This window comes from Oncorhynchus mykiss, chromosome 12 (assembly GCF_013265735.2).
Source record: "Oncorhynchus mykiss isolate Arlee chromosome 12, USDA_OmykA_1.1, whole genome shotgun sequence".
Lineage (NCBI taxonomy): Eukaryota > Metazoa > Chordata > Actinopteri > Salmoniformes > Salmonidae > Oncorhynchus > Oncorhynchus mykiss.
Window position 1 is genome coordinate 99,818,904 of NC_048576.1, and position 23,550 is coordinate 99,842,453.

The window sequence follows — 23,550 nt, forward strand, 5'->3', positions numbered from 1 at the left end:
CCTATAGGGAGGAGGTCAGAGACCTGGCCTCATGGTGCCAGGTCAACAACCTATCTCTCAACGTAACCAAGACTAAGGAGATGATTGTGGACTACAGGAAAAGGAGGACCGAGAACGCCCCCATTCTCATCGACGGGGCTGTAGTGGAGCAGGTTGAGAGCTTCAAATTCCACGGTGTCCACATCACCAACAAAGTAACATAGTCCAAGCACACCAAGACAGTCGTAAAGAGGGCACGACAAAAACAAAACCTATTCCCCCTCAGGAGACCAAAAAGATGGCATGGGTTCTCAGATCCTCAAAAACTTCTACAGCTGCACCATTAAAAGCATGGTTGCACTGGTTGCATCACTGGTTGCATCACTGCCTGGTATGGCAACTGCTCAGCCTCTGACCGCAAGGCACTACAGAGGGTAGTGCGTACGGCTCAGTGCATCATTGGAGCCAAGGTTCCTGCCATCCAGGACCTCTATACCAGGCGGTGTCAGAGGAAGGCCCTAAAAATTGTTAAAGACTCCAGCCACCCTAGTCATAGACTGTTCTCTCTCCTCATGGCAAGCGGAGCACCAAGTCTAGGTCCAAGAAGCTTGCATGCCCCCCCCCCCGTCCCCGTCCCCTTTTAGGCTGCTGATACTCTGTTTATTATCTATCCATAGTCACTTTAATAACTCTTCCTACATGTACAGGTGAAGTTGGAAGTTTACATACACCTTAGCCAAATACATTTAAACTCAGTTTTCACAATTCCTGACATTTAATATGAGTAAAAATTCCCTGTCTTAGGTCAGTTAGGATTTTATTTTAAGAATGTGAAATGTCAGAATAATAGTAGAGAGAATGATTTAATTGCGCTTTAATTTCTTTTGTCACATTCTCGGTGGGTCAGAAGTTTACATACACTCAATTAGTATTTGGTAGCATTGCCTTTAAATTGTTTAACTTCTGTCAATTGTTTCGGGTAGCCTTCCACAAGCTTCCAACAATAAGTTGGGTGAATTTTGGCCCATTCCTCTTGGCAGACCTGGTGTAACTGAGTCAGGTTTGTATGGCCTCCTTGCTCGCACACACTTTTTCAGTTCTGCCCACAAATTTTCTATAGGATTGAGGTCAGGGCTTTGTGATGGCCACTCCAATACCTTGACTTTGTTGTCCTTAAGCCATTTTTCCACAACTATGGAAGTATGCGTGGGGTCAATGTCCATTTGGAAGACCCATTTGCAACCAAGCTTTAACATTATACTAAAAACTTTTAGTACCAGTAGTATCTATTTTCCAATTGTCTCTGTTTTTCTGTCATGAGTGGCCTGGTAATAAAAGGTCATTACCCCAATCCCCTTTAGTCTTTCTTCTCCCAGCACATATAATTCCCGCATGTCTATTTTAGATACAGTTCACAGGTCATCAGACACAGTTGCCCCTCACTGTTCAGCCAGTAGGGTGGGTTTGAGTTTCACACACACTTGTTGTGGTGATAATCTCTCCCATGCATTAAAGCATTCTGATGTCACCTTCCATGTTAACTCCCTTATTCTACTGGCGATCTCTCAGACGAGTTACATATTATGTAGTTATCAACATAACCCTCGCAGAGACCCCCACTCCAACAAACCATTTGGAGTAACTGTTATCCCTTGTTAACATATATTTCCCTTTTATATGCAGAATGAACAAAGCACATTTGTATTTACCCAAAGACCATAACCCCAGGGAACTGATCATTTCTCCTATGAACCCATGTTAAATCAAGAAATAAACTTATTTGAGTAACTAGTCAATTTTCCCAAGGAAATAATAGAATTTCAAAGTAATTGTACACTTTGAATAGAGACTGGTGTTTCTTAATCATTTTATAATGAAATCCCACCTGTTCCAACCATTTCTAGTGAAGTTGATCAGTCTTCACGGGAAATTTTTAGGGTTCAGGGCGTTTGACACCATTAAAATGTTTCCACTCTCTTTTCTTTAGAAACAGTTTAAATACATTTTCAAAAACATTTCCATCCTTCTGCATACCCAATTTGAAACTGAATTGAAAAAACCCCTTCCAAAATAAATCCACTATCGCATATTCATAAGGTGTGTTGGTTACTAGTGAATCATAGGCCAATAACACACAGGAACTGGCCTCACTTATCCGGAACTCCAGTTATAGCCTTATCCAGATACTAAGACTTTTAAAGTGGCCAAATATCTCTAACTGCTTTCCTCAGTACCGCAGTCTCCAATGACATTTTGACCAGAGAAAATGTAACCCCTTTTTTTCTGGAAAAGAAATGTACATTTCGTTAACATTCACAATGTTACATTTTAATCAGCAAGCAAGAATTACATATATATTGATTTGATTCTATAAGCGTCTTAGCAGTTTCAGAGTGAGGTTATAGAATGTCTAACAAAACTGAAAACCCCTTACGTTTTTCTGAACATGCGAGAAAAGTTTAGCCATGCACAGAACGCATAGTTTCTTCCTGGTTGGTTATGTATCTTACCCTTAGAAATTGAAAACACCAATATATTACATTTTGCTTTTCCTCCAATTACTTTTACTTAGGTGGTGATTTCTCATATACGCTCATTCATCACAAAGAATTGTCATTCATTAGTTTATTTGTCATTCATTCATACACACCCTCGTTTTACCTAAAACGACCTATAGTTTCTTACCTACTGACTTAATTCACTTCCTCTACATAAGCCGGTATTATCCTACAGGATTTTTACCGATATGACGAGACTACTGCCTAACCAGGTCAGCCTGTCTTCATACCCATACCCTTCATAACCATACTTCACCCACCCAATACTGGCCTCTATTTCGTATTAGAGTAATATTGTGGCGTGACCTACCGATTTACAGACCCCCGTTTAGCTAGACGGAGCGTTTTTATCCGCAGGATTTATTTTGCAGTTGAACCCAGCCAAATCGGGTCAGAGTTCTTCCGCTTCCTGTATATTCACCCAAACAGACCCTCCTGTCATGAATATCCCACCCAAGCAGACCCCTTCTCTAATCTCTTTTAATAAAGGGTGGTATTCGTGGATTTTTCTAACTACTTATTTATGCAGATCTCTATTCTTTTAGAGCTGTATTCATAAGTAACCTGTCCATTCAGTCCTTCTACTAATTTTATTGAAGCGGTATTACAGGATTTTCTACCTACTTTATCTGTTTTGACCGTATGGGCTGTCCCACATATGGCATTTCAGCCATAGAGCGCAAACAACCGCACCAGTCAGGCCACACAAGGTCCCCAAATGAATGGTCTGGTGAGGGGGGCAGTCCGAATCACACACACTCGACCCAAGTCGCTCGTTCAGGTTGATTGGGCTGCGTTGTACGCACATCCCAAAACAAATCCAGAGACAGTCAAGCCCGGCCAAGCAGAATCAGACGGAACAACTCCCCTCAACCAACCCAAACACGTGGGTCCGTTCGAACGGACCGATCAGAACGAGTGCATGCCCCGACACCCGCAAGGTTCACAGCCCCTAGTCACTTAGTCCTTACACCTGCACATATGTGTTTATTTATTTATTTTTAACATCCCCAAAATCACACATGCATGCAATTCATTGAATTCAAAAGTTCTTCAACATTTACTGGGTTTTTAGGACATTTTAAAGAGAGACCTACGTGACGCCCTTCTCGCTGAGACAGGATCTCTGAAGCAATCTATACAAACATTTAAACTACGTAAGAACAAGCTTACCTTTTTATAGTTGTGTGGCCACATTGGTTTGCAAGATTGTCCAAAGAAACGATCACCAGCCCGGAACGTCACCCCGTAGTCCCTGTCCCTCCTGGCAAAGCTCGCCAAGTTATGTCGTGGAGGATCGTTACAAAATATAACACTTACAAGAACTTGTGAATTCAATGTAGGCTTTTAATACAAACACATCAGAAGCCTAGATGGTCCGCGGAACACACCCTTTTCCAGAGCACTGGCTCTGATTTATACACATACAACATATGAGTCCATCCCACATGCAAATGAAGTTACTTCCCTCAGTCCATCTGCCACCATAATCTTTCAATCTGTGCATCCTGCTTGTTCACGCCCAATAACGCCCATATCTGCTTTCAGTCAAGTTATAATGGTGACAGGACCTCTTCATGTCCCAAAAATAATACATGCCCATCTATCCTATGGGCCCCTTATGTTCAGCTTGGTGTGGTCTTTGGTTTGTCTGTCCTTATTAGGACTAGTAGACTATGTGTCTCTTCTCTTCATGTCCTAAAAATATATGCCTTATGTCTATAGTCCATAATTTGGTCATTTGGCTGACCCCCTCCTTTGTGTGTCCCTCTGACCTCGGTATGTCCAGCTGTCCTATGCTCTCATGGCCTTACTTTGGTTTCCTGTCCTGAACAATAGACAATGCATTTTACCAGAATGGCAAATGCACTCTAAGTGTATCTTTCTCTTGTGGTACAGTATTAAGTTTCTCCCTATATGTACATCTTTCTCCCACAGTAGCTGCACAGGCAACATGGTATTAGGCCACTCTTGACCATGGTTACAGACACCTGTGTCTTTTGACACTATATAAACAAGTCATCCCGCAGTGTTTGTGATTATACCCTGATGAAGACTCTTGGCTGTCGAAACGTTGGTAATTACATTTTTGCATCTGAGCTCCAAGAGTGTGCGACTCTCTTTTATTTTCAAGTTTTCTACTCCGCTACCCAGCACCTCGCTTAAATAGGTGTGCGTTTCTTCCACTTCTAGATTGCACAGGCAACATGGCCCATGAAAACTGTGTGCAGGACAACCGATTTGTTTGTGGGGCCTGCTCACACAAATCCCCGAACCAAAGCATAAAGAGAAGACAGATTGATTCATGTGTAAAGGCACAGGTGTAAGGGAACTACAGCGTCTGATACAATCAACAAATTACTGTTTTTAGATCTTGTCATTAATATATTTATTTTTTAATGCAATTCATCCTTTACAACTGTTCATGCACTGGTGCTTTTGTTCAGGAATACAGCAAATCATTTCACCTGGCTGGTTATATTATTATTATCTTATTATTATGTTTTTTTGTTTCAGTATGAAGCTGGAACTGAACTTTATTCATTACTATAACACTATTACAAATCGAATCTACAAATATTCAGAAGAACAGGACATTATAATAGGACAGTTTCACAAGGTCAGTCACATACTCAGTTACATGTATGTGGACACATACAATTAACATTTTAACTTTTTTTATTTTTATTTTTATTTCACCTTTATTTAACCAGGTAGGCTAGTTGAGAACACCTTTATTTAACCAGGTAGGCTAGTTGAGAACACCTTTATTTAACCAGGTAGGCTAGTTGAGAACACCTTTATTTAACCAGGTAGGCTAGTTGAGAACACCTTTATTTAACCAGGTAGGCTAGTTGAGAACAAGTTCTCATTTGCAACTGCGACCTGGCCAAGATAAAGCATAGCAGTGTGAACAGACAACACAAAGTTACACATGGAGTAAGTAAACAATTAACAAGTCAATAACACAGTAGAGAAAAAAAAGGGGGGAGTCTATATACATTGTGTGCAAAAGGCATGAGGAGGTAGGCGAATAATTACAATGTTGCAGATTAATAACACTGGAGTGATAAATGATCAGATGGTCATGTGCAGGTAGAGATATTGGTGTGCAAAAGAGCAGAAACATAAATAAATAAAAACAGTATGGGGATGAGGTCGGTAAAAATGGGTGGGCTATTTACCGATAGACTGTGTACAGCTGCAGCGATCGGTTAACTGCTAAGATAGCAGATGTTTGAAGTTGGTGAGGGAGATAAGTCTCCAACTTCAGCGATTTTTGCAATTCGTTCCAGTCACAGGCAGCAGAGAACTGGAACGAAAGGCGGCCGAATGAGGTGTTGGCTTTAAGGATGATCAGTGAGATACACCCGCTGGAGCGCGTGCTACGGATGGGTGTTGCCATCGTGACCAGTGAACTGAGATAAGGCGGAGCTTTACCTAGCATGAACTTGTAGATGACCTGGAGCCAGTGGGTCTGGCGACGAATATGTAGCGAGGGCCAGCCGACTAGCGCATACAAGTTGCAGTGGTGGGTGGTATAAGGTGCTTTAGTGACAAAACGGATGGCACTGTGATAAACTGCATCCAGTTTGCTGAGTAGAGTGTTGGAAGCAATTTTGTAGATGACATCGCCGAAATCGAGGATCGGTAGGATAGTCAGTTTTACTAGGGTAAGTTTGGCGGCGTGAGTGAAGGAGGCTTTGTTGCGGAATAGAAAGCCGATTCTTGATTTGATTTTCGATTGGAGATGTTTGATATGAGTCTGGAATAAGAGTTTACAGTCTAGCCAGACACCTAGGTACTTATAGATGTCCACATATTCAAGGTCGGAACCATCCAGGGTGGTGATGCTGGTCAGGCGTGCGGGTGCAGGCAGCGAACGGTTGAAAAGCATGCATTTGGTTTTACTAGCGTTTAAGAGCAGTTGGAGGCCACGGAAGGAGTGTTGTATGGCATTGAAGCTCGTTTGGAGGTTAGATAAAACAGTGTCCAAGGACGGGCCGGAAGTATACAGAATGGTGTCGTCTGCGTAGAGGTGGATCAGGGAATCGCCCGCAGCAAGAGCAACATCATTGATATAAACAGAGAAAAGAGTCGGCCCGAGGATTGAACCCTGTGGCACCCCCATAGAGACTGCCAGAGGACCGGACAGCATGCCCTCCGATTTGACACACTGAACTCTGTCTGCAAAGTAATTGGTGAACCAGGCAAGGCAGTCATCCGAAAAACCGAGGCTACTGAGTCTGCCGATAAGAATATGATGATTGACAGAGTCGAAAGCCTTGGCAAGGTCGATGAAGACGGCTGCACAGTACTGTCTTTTATCGATGGCGGTTATGATATCGTTTAGTACCTTGAGCGTGGCTGAGGTGCACCCGTGACCGGCTCGGAAACCAGATTGCACAGCGGAGAAGGTACGGTGGGATTCGAGATGGTCAGTGACCTGTTTGTTGACTTGGCTTTCGAAGACCTTAGATAGGCAGGGCAGGATGGATATAGGTCTATAACAGTTTGGGTCCAGGGTGTCTCCCCCTTTGAAGAGGGGGATGACTGCGGCAGCTTTCCAATCCTTGGGGATCTTAGACGATATGAAAGAGAGGTTGAACAGGCTGGTAATAGGGGTTGCGACAATGGCGGCGGATAGTTTCAGAAATAGAGGGTCCAGATTGTCAAGCCCAGCTGATTTGTACGGGTCCAGGTTTTGCAGCTCTTTCAGAACATCTGCTATCTGGATTTGGGTAAAGGAGAACCTGGAGAGGCTTGGGCGAGTAGCTGCGGGGGGGGGGGGGGCGGAGCTGTTGGCTGAGGTTGGAGTAGCCAGGCGGAAGGCATGGCCAGCTGTTGAGAAATGCTTGTTGAAGTTTTCGATAATCATGGATTTATCGGTGGTGACCGTGTTACCTAGCCTCAGTGCAGTGGGCAGCTGGGAGGAGGTGCTCTTGTTCTCCATGGACTTCACAGTGTCCCAGAACTTTTTGGAGTTGGAGCTACAGGATGCAAACTTCTGCCTGAAGAAGCTGGCCTTAGCTTTCCTGACTGACTGCGTGTATTGGTTCCTGACTTCCCTGAACAGTTGCATATCGCGGGACTATTCGATGCTATTGCAGTCCGCCACAGGATATTTTTGTGCTGGTCGAGGGCAGTCAGGTCTGGAGTGAACCAAGGGCTGTATCTGTTCTTAGTTCTGCATTTTTTGAACGGAGCATGCTTATCTAAAATGGTGAGGAAGTTACTTTTAAAGAATGACCAGGCATCCTCAACTGACGGGATGAGGTCAATGTCCTTCCAGGATACCCGGGCCAGGTCGATTAGAAAGGCCTGCTCACAGAAGTGTTTTAGGGAGCGTTTGACAGTGATGAAGGGTGGTCGTTTGACTGCGGCTCCGTAGCGGATACAAGCAATGAGGCAGTGATCGCTGAGATCCTGGTTGAAGACAGCAGAGGTGTATTTGGAGGGCCAGGTGGTCAGGATGACGTCTATGAGGGTGCCCTTGTTTACAGTTTTAAGGTTGTACCTGGTGGGTTCCTTGATGATTTTTGTGAGATTGAGGGCATCTAGCTTAGATTGTAGGACTGCCGAGGTGTTAAGCATATCCCAGTTTAGGTCACCTAACAGAACAAACTCTGAAGCTAGATGGGGGGCGATCAATTCACAAATGGTGTCCAGGGAACAGCTGGGAGCTGAGGGGGGTCGGTAGCAGGCGGCAACAGTGAGAGACTTATTTCTGGAGAGAGTAATTTTCAAAATTAGTAGTTCGAACTGTTTGGGTATGGACCTGGAAAGTATGACATTACTTTGCAGGCTATCTCTGCAGTAAACTGCAACTCCTCCCCCTTTGGCAGTTCTATCTTGACGGAAAATGTTATAGTTGGGTATGGAAATCTCAGAATTTTTGGTGGCCTTCCTGAGCCAGGATTCAGACACGGCGAGGACATCAGGGTTAGCAGAGTGTGCTAAAGCAGTGAGTAAAACAAACTTAGGGAGGAGGCTTCTGATGTTGACATGCATGAAACCAAGGCTTTTTCGATCACAGAAGTCAACAAATGAGGGTGCCTGGGGACATGCAGGGCCTGGGTTTACCTCCACATCACCCGCGGAACAGAGGAGGAGTAGAATGAGGGTGCGGCTAAAGGCTATCAAAACTGGTCGCCTAGAGCGTTGGGGACAGAGAATAAAAGGAGCAGATTTCTGGGCATGGTAGAATATATTCAGGGCATAATGCGCCGACAGTGGTATGGTGGGGTGCGGGTACAGCGGAGGTAAGCCCAGGCACTGGGTGATGATGAGAGAGGTTGTATCTCTGGACTTGCTGGTTGTAATGGGTGAGGTCACCGCATGTGTGGGAGGTGGGACAAAGGAGGTATCAGGGGTATGAAGAGTGGAACTAGGGGCTCCATTGTAAACTAAGACAATGATAACTAACCTGAACAACAGTATACAAGGCATATTGACATTTGAGAGAGACATACAGTGAGGCATACAGTAATCACAGGTGTTGAATTGGGAGAGCTAGCTAAAACAGTAGCTAAAACAGTAGGTGAGACAACAACAGCTAATCAGCTAGCACAACAACAGCAGGTAAAATGGCGTTGACTAGGCAGGGAGGGTCGGATTAACTACACACAGAGCCTGAGTGCAGCTGGGGCCGACAGATAAAACATAAACAAGCAGAATGGAGTACCGTGATTAATGGACAGTCCAGCATGCATCAGCTATGTAGCCAAGTGATCATTGTCCAGGGGGCAGCGGTGGATGGGGCAGGGAAGCTGGACTGGCGAGTATTATCCAGGTAAGGTAAAAGCCGCTAGCAGTGGCTAACAATGACTAAATAGCTTGTAGCTAGTTAGCTGGTTAGCTTCTGGAGGTTCTTGAGTGTGTTCTAAAAATTTTAAATAATAGCGATTCCGTATCACATTGGGTGAGGCAGGTTACCGGAAGGTATAAACAAATAAAAAATCGAAAAGAGATTGAAAGTAAATATGGGTCCAGTGAGTGTTTGGGACGCAGCGATTCAGACGGTTAGCAGGCCTGTGCTAACAAGCTAACAGTTAGTAGGCCGGGGCTAAATAAGGTAGCAGTTAGCGGACCGGGGCTAAACAAGGTAGCAGTTAGCGGACCGGGGCTAACCAAGCTAGCAGTTAGCAGGCCGAATTAGCAAGCAAGGAGATAGCAAGGGCTAGAAAGTTAGCCTTTGGGGGGCGTCGCGATGGGGTGAGTCTGTTTATGCCTCTTCATGCGGTGACATCGATAGACCGGTCGTGGGTCCGGATATTGTAGCCCAGGAGTATGCTTCGGTGGTAGCACAGGAGCTCTGGCCGGGCTAGCTTGAAGCTAAGTGGGTGGAAACGCTAGCCAGGAGTAATCATCCGGGGTTGCGGTTAGCTAGTTAGCTAGTTGTGAAGATCCAGCTGAAGATGTTCCGTTTACGGTGGGAATCCGGTGGGAATCCGGGGATAAAAAAAATATAGGTCCGTTATGCTCTGGTTAGAGTCGCGTTGTTCGAACTGGCGAGAGCTTTCCGAGCTAAAGGTTAGCTGATGACCGGTTAGCTGAAGACCGCTAGCAATGGTTTGCTGACTGATACCTGGTAGTTAGCTGGCTAGCTTCAGTTGAGGCGATCCGGATCCGAAGTAAATATAAGTACTTTAGAAAAAAATAGCTACATTGGGTGAGGCGGGTTGCAGGAGAGTATTTAGAAGTTGAGGTTTAGCAAAACATTTTTAAAAGATATGCGAAGAAAAATATGTTGAAAAAACGATATATACAAGGGACACGACAAGACGTCTGACTGCTACGCCATCTTGGAAAACACGTGTGTGTGTGTGTCTTTCCAGTGTGTGTTATTGTGTGTCCAGTGTGCGAATGTGTGTGTCCATTGACACAGAGTTACCATGGTTATTATTTACTGGAATAAAATGGTCCAAACTGGTGTGTGTGTTACTCCATGTATTTACATGTCATATTGTGATCAAACATAAAACACATGATTAGAGTGAAACATCATGTTGTGTTTGACACAGGGACCACCTGACAAAGGGACACTGAGGAGGTAACATCATAAACCCTAAACCCTGGATAGAGGGGCTCGGTGAATGTGGTGTAGAATGTGTACAGGTGGGTCAGTGTGTCAGAGGAGACTCTGTAGAAGGACAGAGTGCCGGCTGGCCAGTCCAGATACACTCCTACTCTGTGGGAGCTGGAGGGGGGGACGTCTAAGGTAATGTGAGCATTATTGTGCCTGGCATTGTATCTTTTGTCAGAAAAGAACAGACTCCAAGACTTGTCATTGGATCCAATAACACAGTCATTACCCCTTCCTCTCCTGCTGATTCCTTTATATGTCATTCCAATGTCAGCCAATCCCCCACTCCCCTCTACCTCCCAGTAACAGCGCCCAGTCAGACCATCTCTACACAGCACTTGCTGCCAGAACTCAAATCTCTCCTGGTGATCAGGATACGGTTGTGTCTCCCTGCTACATGTCACCTTTCTGTTATCCTCAGTCAGAGAGAGGAGTCTGTGTGCTGTGTTTAGGTCCAGTGTGAGATCACAGGCATCTGATGGATGAAACCAGACACAATGTTAGAAATCATCATCATTCACAATAGAATGTTAACTCCCTGGCGACCTGAATGCTCTCGTTGGCTGGCCCTCACTACATATCCGTCGCCAAACCCACTGGCATTTATAAGTCTTTGCTAGGTAAAGCCTGGCCTTATCTCAGCTCACTGGTCACCATAGCAACACCCACCCGTAGCATACGCAGCAGGTTTATCTCACTGGTCACCATAGCAACACCCACCCGTAGCATACGCAGCAGGTATATCTCACTGGTCACCATAGCAACACCCACCCGTAGCATACGCAGCAGGTATATCTCACTGGTCACCATAGCAACACCCACCCGTAGCATTGGCCTATTTATTGCCCTTCCTCCCTACTCTTCTACATAAGCTGCACTGTACATAGATTTTTCTATTTTTCTTTTCCTTTGTGTTATTGACTGTACATTTGTTTATGTGTAACTCAATGTTGTTTTTGTTGCACTGCTCTGCTTTATATTGGCCAGGTCGGAGATGTTTTTTTTATTTTATTTTTAATTTAACCTTTATTTTACTAGGCAAGTCAGTTAAGAACACATTCTTATTTTCAATGACGGCCTAGGAACAGTGGGTTAACTGCCTGTTCAGGGGCAGAACGACAGATTTGTACCTTGTCAGCTCGGGGGTTTGAACTTGCAACCTTCCGGCTACTAGTCCAACGCTCTAACCACTAGGCTTCCCTGCAGCCCCGGTAAATGAGAACTTGTTCTCAACTGGCCTACTTACCTGACTGTCTCTCTATGTCTGTCACTGCCTGCCTGTGTGTCTGTCACTGCCTGCCTGTGTGTCTGTCCCCCTGCCTGCCTGTGTGTCTGTCCCCCTGCCTGCCTGTGTGTCTGTCCCCCTGCCTGCCCGTCTGTCTGTCCCCCTGCCTGCCCGTCTGTCTGTCCCCCTGCCTGCCCGTCTGTCTGTCCCCCTGCCTGCCCGTCTGTCTGTTAAATAAATGTGAAATAAAAAATAAAAATGATGTAGCCAATTTTGACTTTGAATAATAATAATAATAATAATAACTTGAAATAAAGGTGAAATAAAAATAATAAAAAAATCACTAATTAATTTAATGTAGATGTTTCTAGGTATCAAAAGGAGAAGTTAAGGTAACTTGAGACTTGTTGAATGGTCATATGTTATACTGTATGGTAATATAAAACACACGTATTCCTATTAATTATATACACACACACACACACACACACACACACACACATCCTGAGCACACACACACACACACATCCTGAGCACACACACACCTGTATGCATGCATAAACACACATTTCTAGCGTAACACGAACACACCACACACATACACACACACTGCCAAAGCTGCTCTTTCTAAACTTTGGTGTCCCTGATTTCTGCTTCTGTAGAACTACAGATTGTATGTAATATGACCAAGTAAGTAATGATGGTGGTCTTTGACTTAACTTGAATTAAGAATTATTCTTAGTCATATTCTTCACAGCAGTCAACACTCACATTTTCTAAGTCCAGGTTTCATTGTGTACTCTCCACCATGTTCCACACTGTAGCGGTAAGCAGAAGAACAGACAGTCATTGAGGGATACACGTGAACTCACTCACTCACTCACTCACTCACTCACTAACTCACTCACTCACTCTCTCACTCACACACTTTGTCTAAGTGGTGGTAAGAATGTTTGTCTTAACTGGCCTGATAAGTCAAACATGTCTGATCTGAACATTGACATAAACCCTCTACATACTTGAGTTTCTCCAGTCTGCAGTGTGGATCCTCCAGTCCAGCAGAGAGCAGTCTGACTCCTGAGTCTCCTGGGTGATTGTAGCTCAGGTCCAGCTCTCTCAGGTGTGAGGGGTTTGACTTCAGAGCTGAGACCAGAGAAGAACAGCCTTCCTCTGTGACTAGACAGCCTGACAGCCTGCAAAGAGTCAAATCATATTTAAACCACACTGCTATTCTTTAGTGGTGAAAATAGTGGCAGTATATTTCCTCAACATATTCAGATATATCAATGTCCAGCAACATTTCATATCTATTCGTAAATTAATGATTAATTGAAATGACAAAAAATCTAAGTATGGCTTGTAGAGAGAAAAATATAAAGTCCAAATATTATAGTAGACTGACCAGACCAGTTTAAAAAGCAGTATCGGTTAAAATACAAACAGTGAGGTATCAGATTTAGATTGGTGTGGACTGTATACTCAGTACATATCTATTTTGACAGTGAAGATAACATTTTAAATGTGGATATGTACTCCAACATTTTGGATTTGAGGTCTAATGTTTCACATGAGGTGACAGTATATAGTGTCACCTTTAATTTGAGGGTATTTTCATACATATCTGTTTTACCGTTTAGAATTGAAAGCCCTTATGTATCTAGTCCCTCCATTTGGAGAAGCCATAAGTATTCTGACCAATTCACGTATAGTGTATTCAAGTAGTCAAAATAATTGTATTTGGTCCCATATTCTTTAACGCAATGACTACATCAAACCTGTGACTTGAATAAATAATTAATAATAATGAGTGAGAGAGTTACAGAGGCTACAACAAGACATTCAAACCTCAAATTAAAAGGTGACATTCTGTACTGTCATCTAATATGAAACATTTGATCTCAAATCCAAAATGCTGGAGCATAGCACCAAATTTAAAACTGTAAACTTCACTGTCCAAACACATATGATGTGGACTATGTATCTGGTAAACACATATGATGTGGACTATGTATCTGGTAAACACATATGATGTGGACTATGTGTGTCTGGTAAACACATATGATGTGGACTATGTGTGTCTGGTAAACACATATGATGTGGACTATGTGCCTGGTAAACACATATGATGTGGACTATGTGTATCTGGTAAACACATATGATGTGGACTATGTATCTGGTAAACACATATGATGTGGACTATGTATCTGGTAAACACATATGATGTGGACTATGTGTGCCTGGTAAACACATATGATGTGGACTATGTGTGCCTGGTAAACACTTGTGAATCTGGTGAACAGTTATCACTTGTTGACCAACTACAGGAATACTGACCTCAGAGTCTCCAGTTTAGAGTGGGGATTCCCCAGTCCAGCAGAGAGCAGCTTCACTCCTAAATCCTTCAGGTCATTGTTACTCAGATCCAGCTCTCTCGGGTGTGAGGGATTTGCCTTCAGAGCTGAGACCAGAGAAGCACAGCCTTCCTTTGTGACTCCACAGCCTGACAGCCTGCAAAGAGTCAAATCATATTAAATATCACACTGCTATTATTTGGTAGTGAAAATAGTGGCAGTATATATTTTTCAACATATTCAGATACATCAGTGTCCTGAAACCTGCCATATCTATTCATAAATGAATGAATGTATCATTATTAGAAATTATCATAACATTGCTTGAAGAGAGAGAAATGTATTTTACAAATATCTGAGTTGACTGGCCAGACCTTCACCTCTGATGTTAGCTTTAAAAAAATAAACTTGTAGTACTTATTCAAATGGGAGAACTATGTCCATGAAGTGCTTTCATTTCTAAAAGCTAAAACAGATTTTTATGAGTACCTTAAAAATAAAGGTGACATTCTGTACTGCCGCCTAACATGAAACATAATATCTAAAATCCTAAATGCTGGAGCATAGAGACTCATTTAAAACTGTAACTTCACTGTCCAAACACATATGGTGTGGATTATGTGTCTGGTAAACACATGTGGATCTGGTGAACAGTTATCACTTGTTGACCAACTACAGGAACACTGACCTCAGAGTCTCCAGTTTACAGTGGGGATTCCCCAGTCCAGCAGAGAGCAGCTTCACTCCTGAATCCTTCAGGTCATTGTTACTCAGGTCCAGCTCTCTCAGGTGTGAGGGGTTTGACTTCAGAGCTGAGACCAGAGAAGCACAGCCTTTGTCCGTGACTCCACAGCCTGACAGCCTGATAAAGAGATCATCATGATTTCACAAACACACTGTTAATTTAACACCAGTAGTGTAGAAGGACAATGGCAGATGCATTTGGTTTATTCTCCCAAAAAACATATAGATTAATCTTTAATCTCCTAGAAATGTATAGTCACATTGTTGTAATATTTGTGTTGTGGAGAAATGACCAGGCAGGAGCCGGGAGTACAGTTAGTTTTTGTTTAGTCAAAACCCCTCATGCTCTACGGTTCCCGGCACCCCAGTGCGCATGTGCATTTCCTATTAGGTGTAGTAACGTAACACTGCCGTAATGCATTACTGCTTAGTAACAGCACAGTAACTAATATAAACACATGTAGATCCCAGATACTACACTCCTCCCCCATAGTGTTTAACTCCCAGAGAACAAGGTAAATATGTTAGGTAACTACTAATGCAATATCTGAACAATGCATTCTTAAACAAAATTCAACTACTGTGTTGAAGCAGACTTTTCAGAGCCCAGCACAAATCCAGGGGATTATTCTGCCCCAAAGATGCCCCAAAGATGGAGTTTGTGTCCTAATAACTAACCCAGGTAATGTCCTTTTTCTTTCCTTTTATCTAGGACATATTAAAGTGTTTGTTTTACTGTCCGTTACCTCCTTAACCAGCTCAACTCACAGGTCAAGCTTTTGAGGTGCCCTTCGCTGTCGAATAGGATATCTCCGCTCCTCCTGGGCTTCCTGTGGTGGGCCAGGTTCGGGTGGAAGGTCAGGCTCTGTCTCTCCCGTACGTCCACAGTCAGGAGAATAGTCCTGGGGGTCGTTGTTGTTCCTGTTCTCTCGGCATGTCTCTGCTGGGGCGTTGGACCGTAGCAGATGATCCACATGAACGTTGACCTGGCGATGACCAATTTGGACTTGGTAAGTCAAAGGTCCTCTGCGTTGCAAGATCACACCTGAGTTCCACAGGCGCTTGGGGTGTCTGAAATCACGTACCATCACCCTCTCTCCCTCTTTGAATTCTCTGACAGTCTTTGAGTGTCTATCATGAGCTTTCTTCTGCTGTAGCTGGTGTTTTGCCACAGTGCTTGACTGGTTTCTGGTTTCAACAATGTCAGGCGGGTACGTGGTTGGCCTTTCAGAAACAGTTCAGCTGGTGTACATTCCTTTACTGTGTGTGGTGTGTTACGGTAAGTAAACAGGAACTGAGGAAGCCTTTGGTGGGTGGGCACAGACTGAACCTCGAGTCTAGTCCAGGCCTTCTTAAAGGTTTGCTCTCTCCACTGCTCCGTTTGATTGCGGATGGTAAGATGGTGACAGGATTTTTTTTTTTTTTTACCTTTATTTAACCAGGCAAGTCAGTTAAGAAAAAAATCTTATTTTCAATGACGGCCTACGAACATAGGCCAAGCAATTGAATCTGAATAGCCCCTTGTGTGTATTGATGGTCAGATACTGTTCTGACTCCGGATCCAGCTTCAGTTGCTGATAAGCGAATGCCAGGTCCAGCTTACTGAAAACCTTCCCACCAGCTAGAGTGGCAAACAGATCTTCAGCGTTTGGTAGTGGATATTCCTCTGGTAGTATGCAGCGATTTACTGTGACCTCGTAGTCACCGCACATTCTGATGGTCTTGTCTTTCTTTGGAACTACAACAATCGGAGCGGCCCAGTTGCTCCTCGCTACTTTCGTGATTATGTTATTCTTCTGTAGGCGGTCCAGTTCCTTCTCTACTGCTTCCTTAAGAGCATAGGGAACCGGACGTGGTTTGTGAAAGATAGGCTTGGTTCCTTCTTGCACTCTGACTTTTGCTGTGAAGTCTTGTATTTCACCGTAGCCATCTTTGAAAAGTTCTTTGTGCTTCTCCAGCATGTTAGTGAGTGTAGCCTGACTCACTGGTTTGTCATTTCTCAGACTGAAGATTTCTCCCCAGTTCAACTTGATCTTTTGTAGCCAGTTTCTGCCTAGCAAGGCTGATTTTTCTCCTTTAACAATGACAAGCGGTAGCGTCCACTCCTTCCCCTCATACCGGACTGGTACCTGGATCTGCCCTAACACAGGAATAGTGTCACCAGTGTATGAAGAAAGGCGGATGGACGCGGGCTGAAGAGGGCAGTCTTTCATTTTTTCTTTGTAGAGTCTCTCTGGAACCAGAGATACAGACGCTCCGGTGTCCAGCTGCATTTTAACCTGTTTTCCCGCTAACTCCATGTTGAGATAGATTCCATCTTTTAGTTGTTGAGCTGTGTACACTGTGAACAGTTCCACTACTGTTTCAGTTGTACCTTCCTCTTCTTGTGCTGCGTCTGACACTTTGTGCGCTCTTGCTGTGCCTTTTCGAGGCCTTACACACTCTCTGTAATTGTCCAACCTTTCCACAATTGTGGCACTTTTCATTTTGGAATCGACATTCACTGTGCTGATGATTATCTCCCCCACATCTGTAGCAACTTGGCTTAGACCTTTGAGATGTGGGCTGCTTTGTTCTTGTGTAACCTTGAGGACGGGACTGAGAAAAGTGTGACTTTTGTGAGCTTTTTTCACCACGTGCATCACTGACCTTCTGAACACCTTTCTGATGTTCTGCATGTCCCGATAGCTCAATAGTATCCCTGTGGGCAAGCTCGAGTCCAAGTGCTATATCACAGGCTTTCTTAAAGGTCAGGTCCTTCTCTGACAGGAGCCTTCTGTGATATGCTTCACCTGTGAGACCACATACAAACTTGTCTCGGAGAGCATCATCAAGAAATCGTGCAAACTCACATGTACTTGCCAGCCTTTTCAAAGCAAGGATGTAGTCAGCCACGGTTTCCCCTTGACTCTGGTGATGTTGGTAAAATCTGAAACGTTCTGCAATGAGAATTGGCTTAGGCTTGAAATACCTTGAAAGAGTTTCAGTCAGTTCTGCATAGTTCAACTCCACTGCTTTTATTGGTTCAATGAGACCTTTCAGCAATCCATACTCCGTTGGACCCAAAACACATGATAAATACGTCTGCTTCTTTTCATCTTTGATTTCATTTGCAGCCAGCCAACGTTCAAAATGCTCCAAATAGGAATCAAAATCCTCAATCTCTGGTACTCGACCAATCGTTGCCATTTTCACAGTTAATTGTTCAGTTTCCTTATTCCTTGTAATCCTTAATTTTCATCTAATTCTTCACTTCAGAAGTTTCTGCAATTACTTCATTTACTGCACTCATTTGTAATAATGTGTTACGGTCCTTCTTCCTTTTTCTTCTTGCCAATATTTCTCCACTGATATCGCCTAATTTCAATGGGTTCAATGACCATTTTTTAAATTGAACCACCAGAGAGCAGTGTCGCTATTCTGGACTCCAATAGTCTTGCTACTTGGCAGCTCCTGAATACTGTACCTACTAGCAGTGCTTAGCCTTCTCTACTGGCGAAAGAAAATAAAAAATAACTGACGAATTACATAATTATTTTGAGTTTCATTACTCACGCAACATTATTCCCTTCAAGCAATGTCCGTTTATGTAGTTTAATCACCTCGTCGCCACTGTGATATTTGTGTTGTGGAGAAATGACCAGGCAGGAGCCGGGAGTACAGTTAGTTTTCGTTTAGTCAGAACCCCTCGTGCTCTACAGTTCCCGGCACCCCAGTGCGCATGTGCATTTCCTATTAGGTGTAGTAACGTAACACTGCCGTAATGCATTACTGCTTAGTAACAGCGCAGTAACTAATATAAACACACGTAGATCCCAGATACTTCAATTGTTATACTAATGTGAACAGCAATGCACTGAGTAAATATGTTTTTAAAACAATTCATATTTTTCTCTAAAGTGAATATTTCTTCCTGATGATTAGTACTTAAAAGTAATGTTATGTACTCACAGAGCAGCTTTGGAGGCTTTGACCACTGGCAGCAGCCTCAGCAGACCTTCCTCTGATCTGGAGTATTTCTTCAGGTCAAACACATCCAGCTCCTCTTCTGAAGTCAGCAACACAAAGACCAGAGCTGACCACTGTGCAGGTGACAGTTTGGCTTCTGAGAGACTTCCTGATCTCAGGTAGCTTTGGATCTCCTCCACTAGAGAATGGTCATTCAGTTCATTCAGACAGTGGAACAGATTGATGCACCTCTCTGGAGAGGGATTCTCCCTGATCTTCTTCTTGATGTACTTGACTGTTTCTTCATGGCTCTGTGAGCTGCTTCTTGTCATTGTCAGTAGACCTCGTAAGTGCTTCTGATTGGACTCCAGTGAGAGGCCCAGAAGGAAGCGGAGGAAAAGGTCCAGGTTTCCTGTCTCACTTTGTAAGGCTTCATCCACAGCACTCTTGTAGACAGTAACTCCAGGCTTGTTTCTGAACAGCGCAACAAGGTTCCTGGATGTTGATTGAGGTTTGGTGATAAGATTCTCATTGTTGTTGATGAATGAGAGGAACACATATACAGCAGCCAGAAACTCCTGAATGCTCAGATGCACAAAGCAGTACACATTGTCCTGGACCAGCCCACATTCCTCTTTAAAGAGCTGTGTGCACAATCCTGAGTACACTGAGGCTTCATTGACATCAATGCCAGCCTCCTTCAGGTCTTCTTCATAGAAAATCAGATTGCCATTCACAAGCTGTTGAAAAGCCAGTTTTCCCAGTGACAGAATGCTCTCTTTATTCCAGTGTGGACCTGTCTCTTCTTTCCCAAGATACTTTTCATTCTTCTGTTTGGTATGAAACACCACAAGGTGTGTGTACATCTCAGTCAGAGTCTTGGGCATCTCTTCTCTCTTACGTTTCAGCATGTCTTCAAGCACTATTGCAGAAATCCAACAGAAGACTGGAATGTGGCACATGATGTGGAGGCTCCTTGATGTCTTTATGTGTGAGATGATTCTGCTGGCCAGGTCCTCATCACTGAATCTCTTCCTGAAGTACTCCTCCTTCTGTGGATCATTGAACCCTCGTACCTCTGTCACCTGATCAACAAACCCTGAAGGGATCTTATTGGCTGCTGCAGGTCGGGTAGTTATCCAGAGGAGAGCAGAGGGAAGCAGATTTCCCTTGATGAGATTTGTCAGCAGAACATCCACTGAGGTTGACTCTGTGACGTCACAACAGATCTTGTTCTTCTGGAAGTCTAGGGGCAGTCGACACTCATCCAGACCATCAAAGATGAACAGAACTTTGTACTTGTCATAGTTGGAAATTCTTGATTCTTTGGTTTCCATTGAGAAGTGATTGAGAAGTTCAATCAAAGTGTGTTTGTCCTCTTTCATCAAATTCAGCTCCCGAAAAGGGAATGAAAATACAAATTGGACATCCTGATTTGCTTTTCCTTCAGCCCAGTCCAGAATGAACTTCTGCACGGAGACTGTTTTTCCAATGCCAGCGACTCCCTTTGTCAACACAGTTCTGATAAGTTTGTCTTGTCCAGTTAAGGGTTTGAAGATGTCGTTACATTTGATTGCAGTCTCTGGTCTTGCTTGTTTCCTGGTTGTTGTCTCAATCTGTCTCAGCTCATGTTCATTATTGACCTCTCCTGTTCCACCCTCTGTGATGTAGAGCTCTGTGTAGATCTTACTGAGAAGTGTTGGGTTTCCTTGTTTAGCGATCCCCTCAAATACACATTGAAACTTCTTCTTTAGATGAGATTTGAGTTCACGTTGGCAAATCACAGCAAGCTCACCTGAATGAAGAAATAACACAGAGGATATTAATATCACGTCTGTTTTAATGCCTACAGTGTTGTTGGACTGTTATAAAGTTATACATGATAATAATGTTTTCCCTTAAACTCCTGTATAAATGTGTACATGATTTCATAATGCATTAGACACTGGAGTGACTGATTATATTATTATTATTATTGATGATTCATGTTGTGTAACGACTTTCCTCTTCTGAGGATCGGACCAGCCTGGTTTTTAATAAGAACACTGAACAAAACAATAAACGACAACGTGAAAAAACAAAACCTAAACAGTTCCGTGTGGAAACAAACACGGAAAATAAACACGAAACACAAAAGGAAAGGTATGATTCTCAATCAGAGACAACTAACGACACCTGCCTCTGATTGAGAACCGTACCAGGCCAAACACATAAATACTACATAGAAAAAGGAACATAGACAACCCACCCCAACTCACGCCCTGACCATACTAACACAAAGGGAACTAAGGTCAGAACGTCGACATGTCCTCTCTCTCTCTCTCTCTCTCTCTCTCTCTCTCTCTCTCTCTCTCTCTCTCTCTCTCTCTCTCTCTCTCTCTCTCTCTCTCTCTCTCTCTCTCTCTCTCTCTCTCTCTCTCTCTCTCTCTCTCTCTCTCTCTCTCTCTCTCTCTCTCTCTCTCTCTCTCGCTCTCTCTCTGTCTGTCTAAATTAATCACCACAACACATCCCTGCTGCTACTTGATGAGGTCACTAAGTGTTGTATTAAGGCTTCTACAATATTATTGAGTTAAAAAGCTATTTTAGCTGTACTTGAGCTACAACTTTTAAATGTTTGTTATAAAACAGCATTCAACATGAGGCAGACAGCTCTTACTTTTCTCCAGTGTGTCAGCAAGCTCCTTCTGGTTCATTTTCCTCAGGACGTGCAGTGTGATCTTCAGAGCCCCCTCTCTGGCACTGCTCTCCTGCTTCTCATCTTCAGCTTCCACCACTTCCTTATCCTGCTTCTGACTCTCAAAGCCTTGTGGGAGTTCTGAACTCAGAATCCTCTTGAACATCTTCAGCTCGTTCTTCATTAATGTGATAATATTCTCTTCAAGCAACTGAAATGAATAAAGTAAATAATTTAAGCAAGATAAGAAATGCTTTCTCATGAACACATTAATAAATGATTGACAGATCAACTTTACTTGAGAAAAACAAAAACAAATGTACATAACAGGACCACATACACTGAATATAGAGGCCAGGTCTGTTTGATGAATCTGGGAAGACTGACCACTGAGAATCTCTGACTCTGATCTCTTCTGTTGGTTTCTGGGGACAAAACATCTGAGGAGTATATACAGTGCCTTGCGAAAGTATTCGGCCCCCTTGAACTTTGCGACCTTTTGCCACATTTCAGGCTTCAAACATAAAGATATAAAACTGTATTTTTTTGTGAAGAATCAACAACAAGTGGGACACAATCATGAAGTGGAACGACATTTATTGGATATTTCAAACTTTTTTAACAAATCAAAAACTGAAAAATTGGGCGTGCAAAATTATTCAGCCCCTTTACTTTCAGTGCAGCAAACTCTCTCTCCAGAAGTTCAGTGAGGATCTCTGAATGATCCAATGTTGACCTAAATGACTAATGATGATAAATACAATCCACCTGTGTGTAATCAAGTCTCCGTATAAATGCACCTGCACTGTGATAGTCTCAGAGGTCCGTCAAAAGCGCAGAGAGCATCATGAAGAACAAGGAACACACCAGGCAGGTCCGAGATACTGTTGTGAAGAAGTTTAAAGCCGGATTTGGATACAAAAAGATTTCCCAAGCTTTAAACATCCCAAGGAGCACTGTGCAAGCGATAATATTGAAATGGAAGGAGTATCAGACCACTGCAATTCTACCAAGACCTGGCCGTCCCTCTAAAATTTCAGCTCATACAAGGAGAAGACTGATCAGAGATGCAGCCAAGAGGCCCATGATCACTCTGGATGAACTGCAGAGATCTACAGCTGAGGTGGGAGATTCTGTCCATAGGACAACAATCAGTTGTATATTGCACAAATCTGGCCTTTATGGAAGAGTGGCAAGAAGAAAGCCATTTCTTAAAGATATCCATAAAAAGTGTTGTTTAAAGTTTGCCACAAGCAACCTGGGAGACACACCAAACATGTGGAAGAAGGTGCTCTGGTCAGATGAAACCAAAATTGAACTTTTTGGCAACAATGCAAAACGTTATGTTTGGCGTAAAAGCAACACAGCTGAACACACCATCCTCACTGTCAAACATGGTGGTGGCAGCATCATGGTTTGGGCCTGCTTTTCTTCAGCAGGGACAGGGAAGATGGTTACAATTGATGGGAAGATGAATGGAGCCAAATACAGGACCATTCTGGAAGAAAACCTGATAGAGTCTGCAAAAGACCTAAGACTGGGACGGAGATTTGTCTTCCAACAAGACAATGATCCAAAACATAAAGCAAAATCTACAATGGAATGGTTCAAAAATAAACATATCCAGGTGTTAGAATGGCCAAGTCAAAGTCCAGACCTGAATCTAATCGAGAATCTGTGGAAAGAACTGAAAACTGCTGTTCACAAATGCTCTCCATCCAACCTCACTGAGCTCGAGCTGTTTTGCAAGGAGGAATGGGAAAAAATTTCAGTCTCTCGATGTGCAAAACTGATAGAGACATACCCCAAGCGACTTACAGCTGTAATCGCAGCAAAAGGTGGCGCTACAAAGTATTAACTTAAGGGGGCTGAATAATTTTGCACGCCCAATTTTTCAGTTTTTGATTTGTTAAAAGAGTTTGAAATATCCAATAAATGTTGTTCCACTTCATGATTGTGTCCCACTTGTTGTTGATTCTTCACAA

The 23,550-nt window shown here is 43.3% G+C and overlaps 1 protein-coding gene across 1 annotated transcript in view; it reads right to left on the reverse strand.

Moving 5' to 3' along the window:
* Window positions 1-10,526: 10,526 nt before the first annotated feature.
* The window catches only part of LOC110539068 (NLR family CARD domain-containing protein 3), a 1,005,455-nt gene continuing 992,431 nt past the window's right edge, over window positions 10,527-23,550 (reverse strand). The window contains exons 4-10 of the mRNA XM_036939641.1: window positions 21,548-21,776; window positions 18,895-20,686; window positions 14,888-15,061; window positions 14,183-14,356; window positions 12,868-13,041; window positions 12,620-12,666; window positions 10,527-11,098 (exon numbers count right to left, since the gene is read on the reverse strand). Coding sequence (XP_036795536.1) covers window positions 10,542-11,098; window positions 12,620-12,666; window positions 12,868-13,041; window positions 14,183-14,356; window positions 14,888-15,061; window positions 18,895-20,686; window positions 21,548-21,776 — 3,147 coding nt within the window. The 3' untranslated portion in view covers window positions 10,527-10,541. The remainder of the gene's footprint in view (window positions 11,099-12,619; window positions 12,667-12,867; window positions 13,042-14,182; window positions 14,357-14,887; window positions 15,062-18,894; window positions 20,687-21,547; window positions 21,777-23,550) is intronic.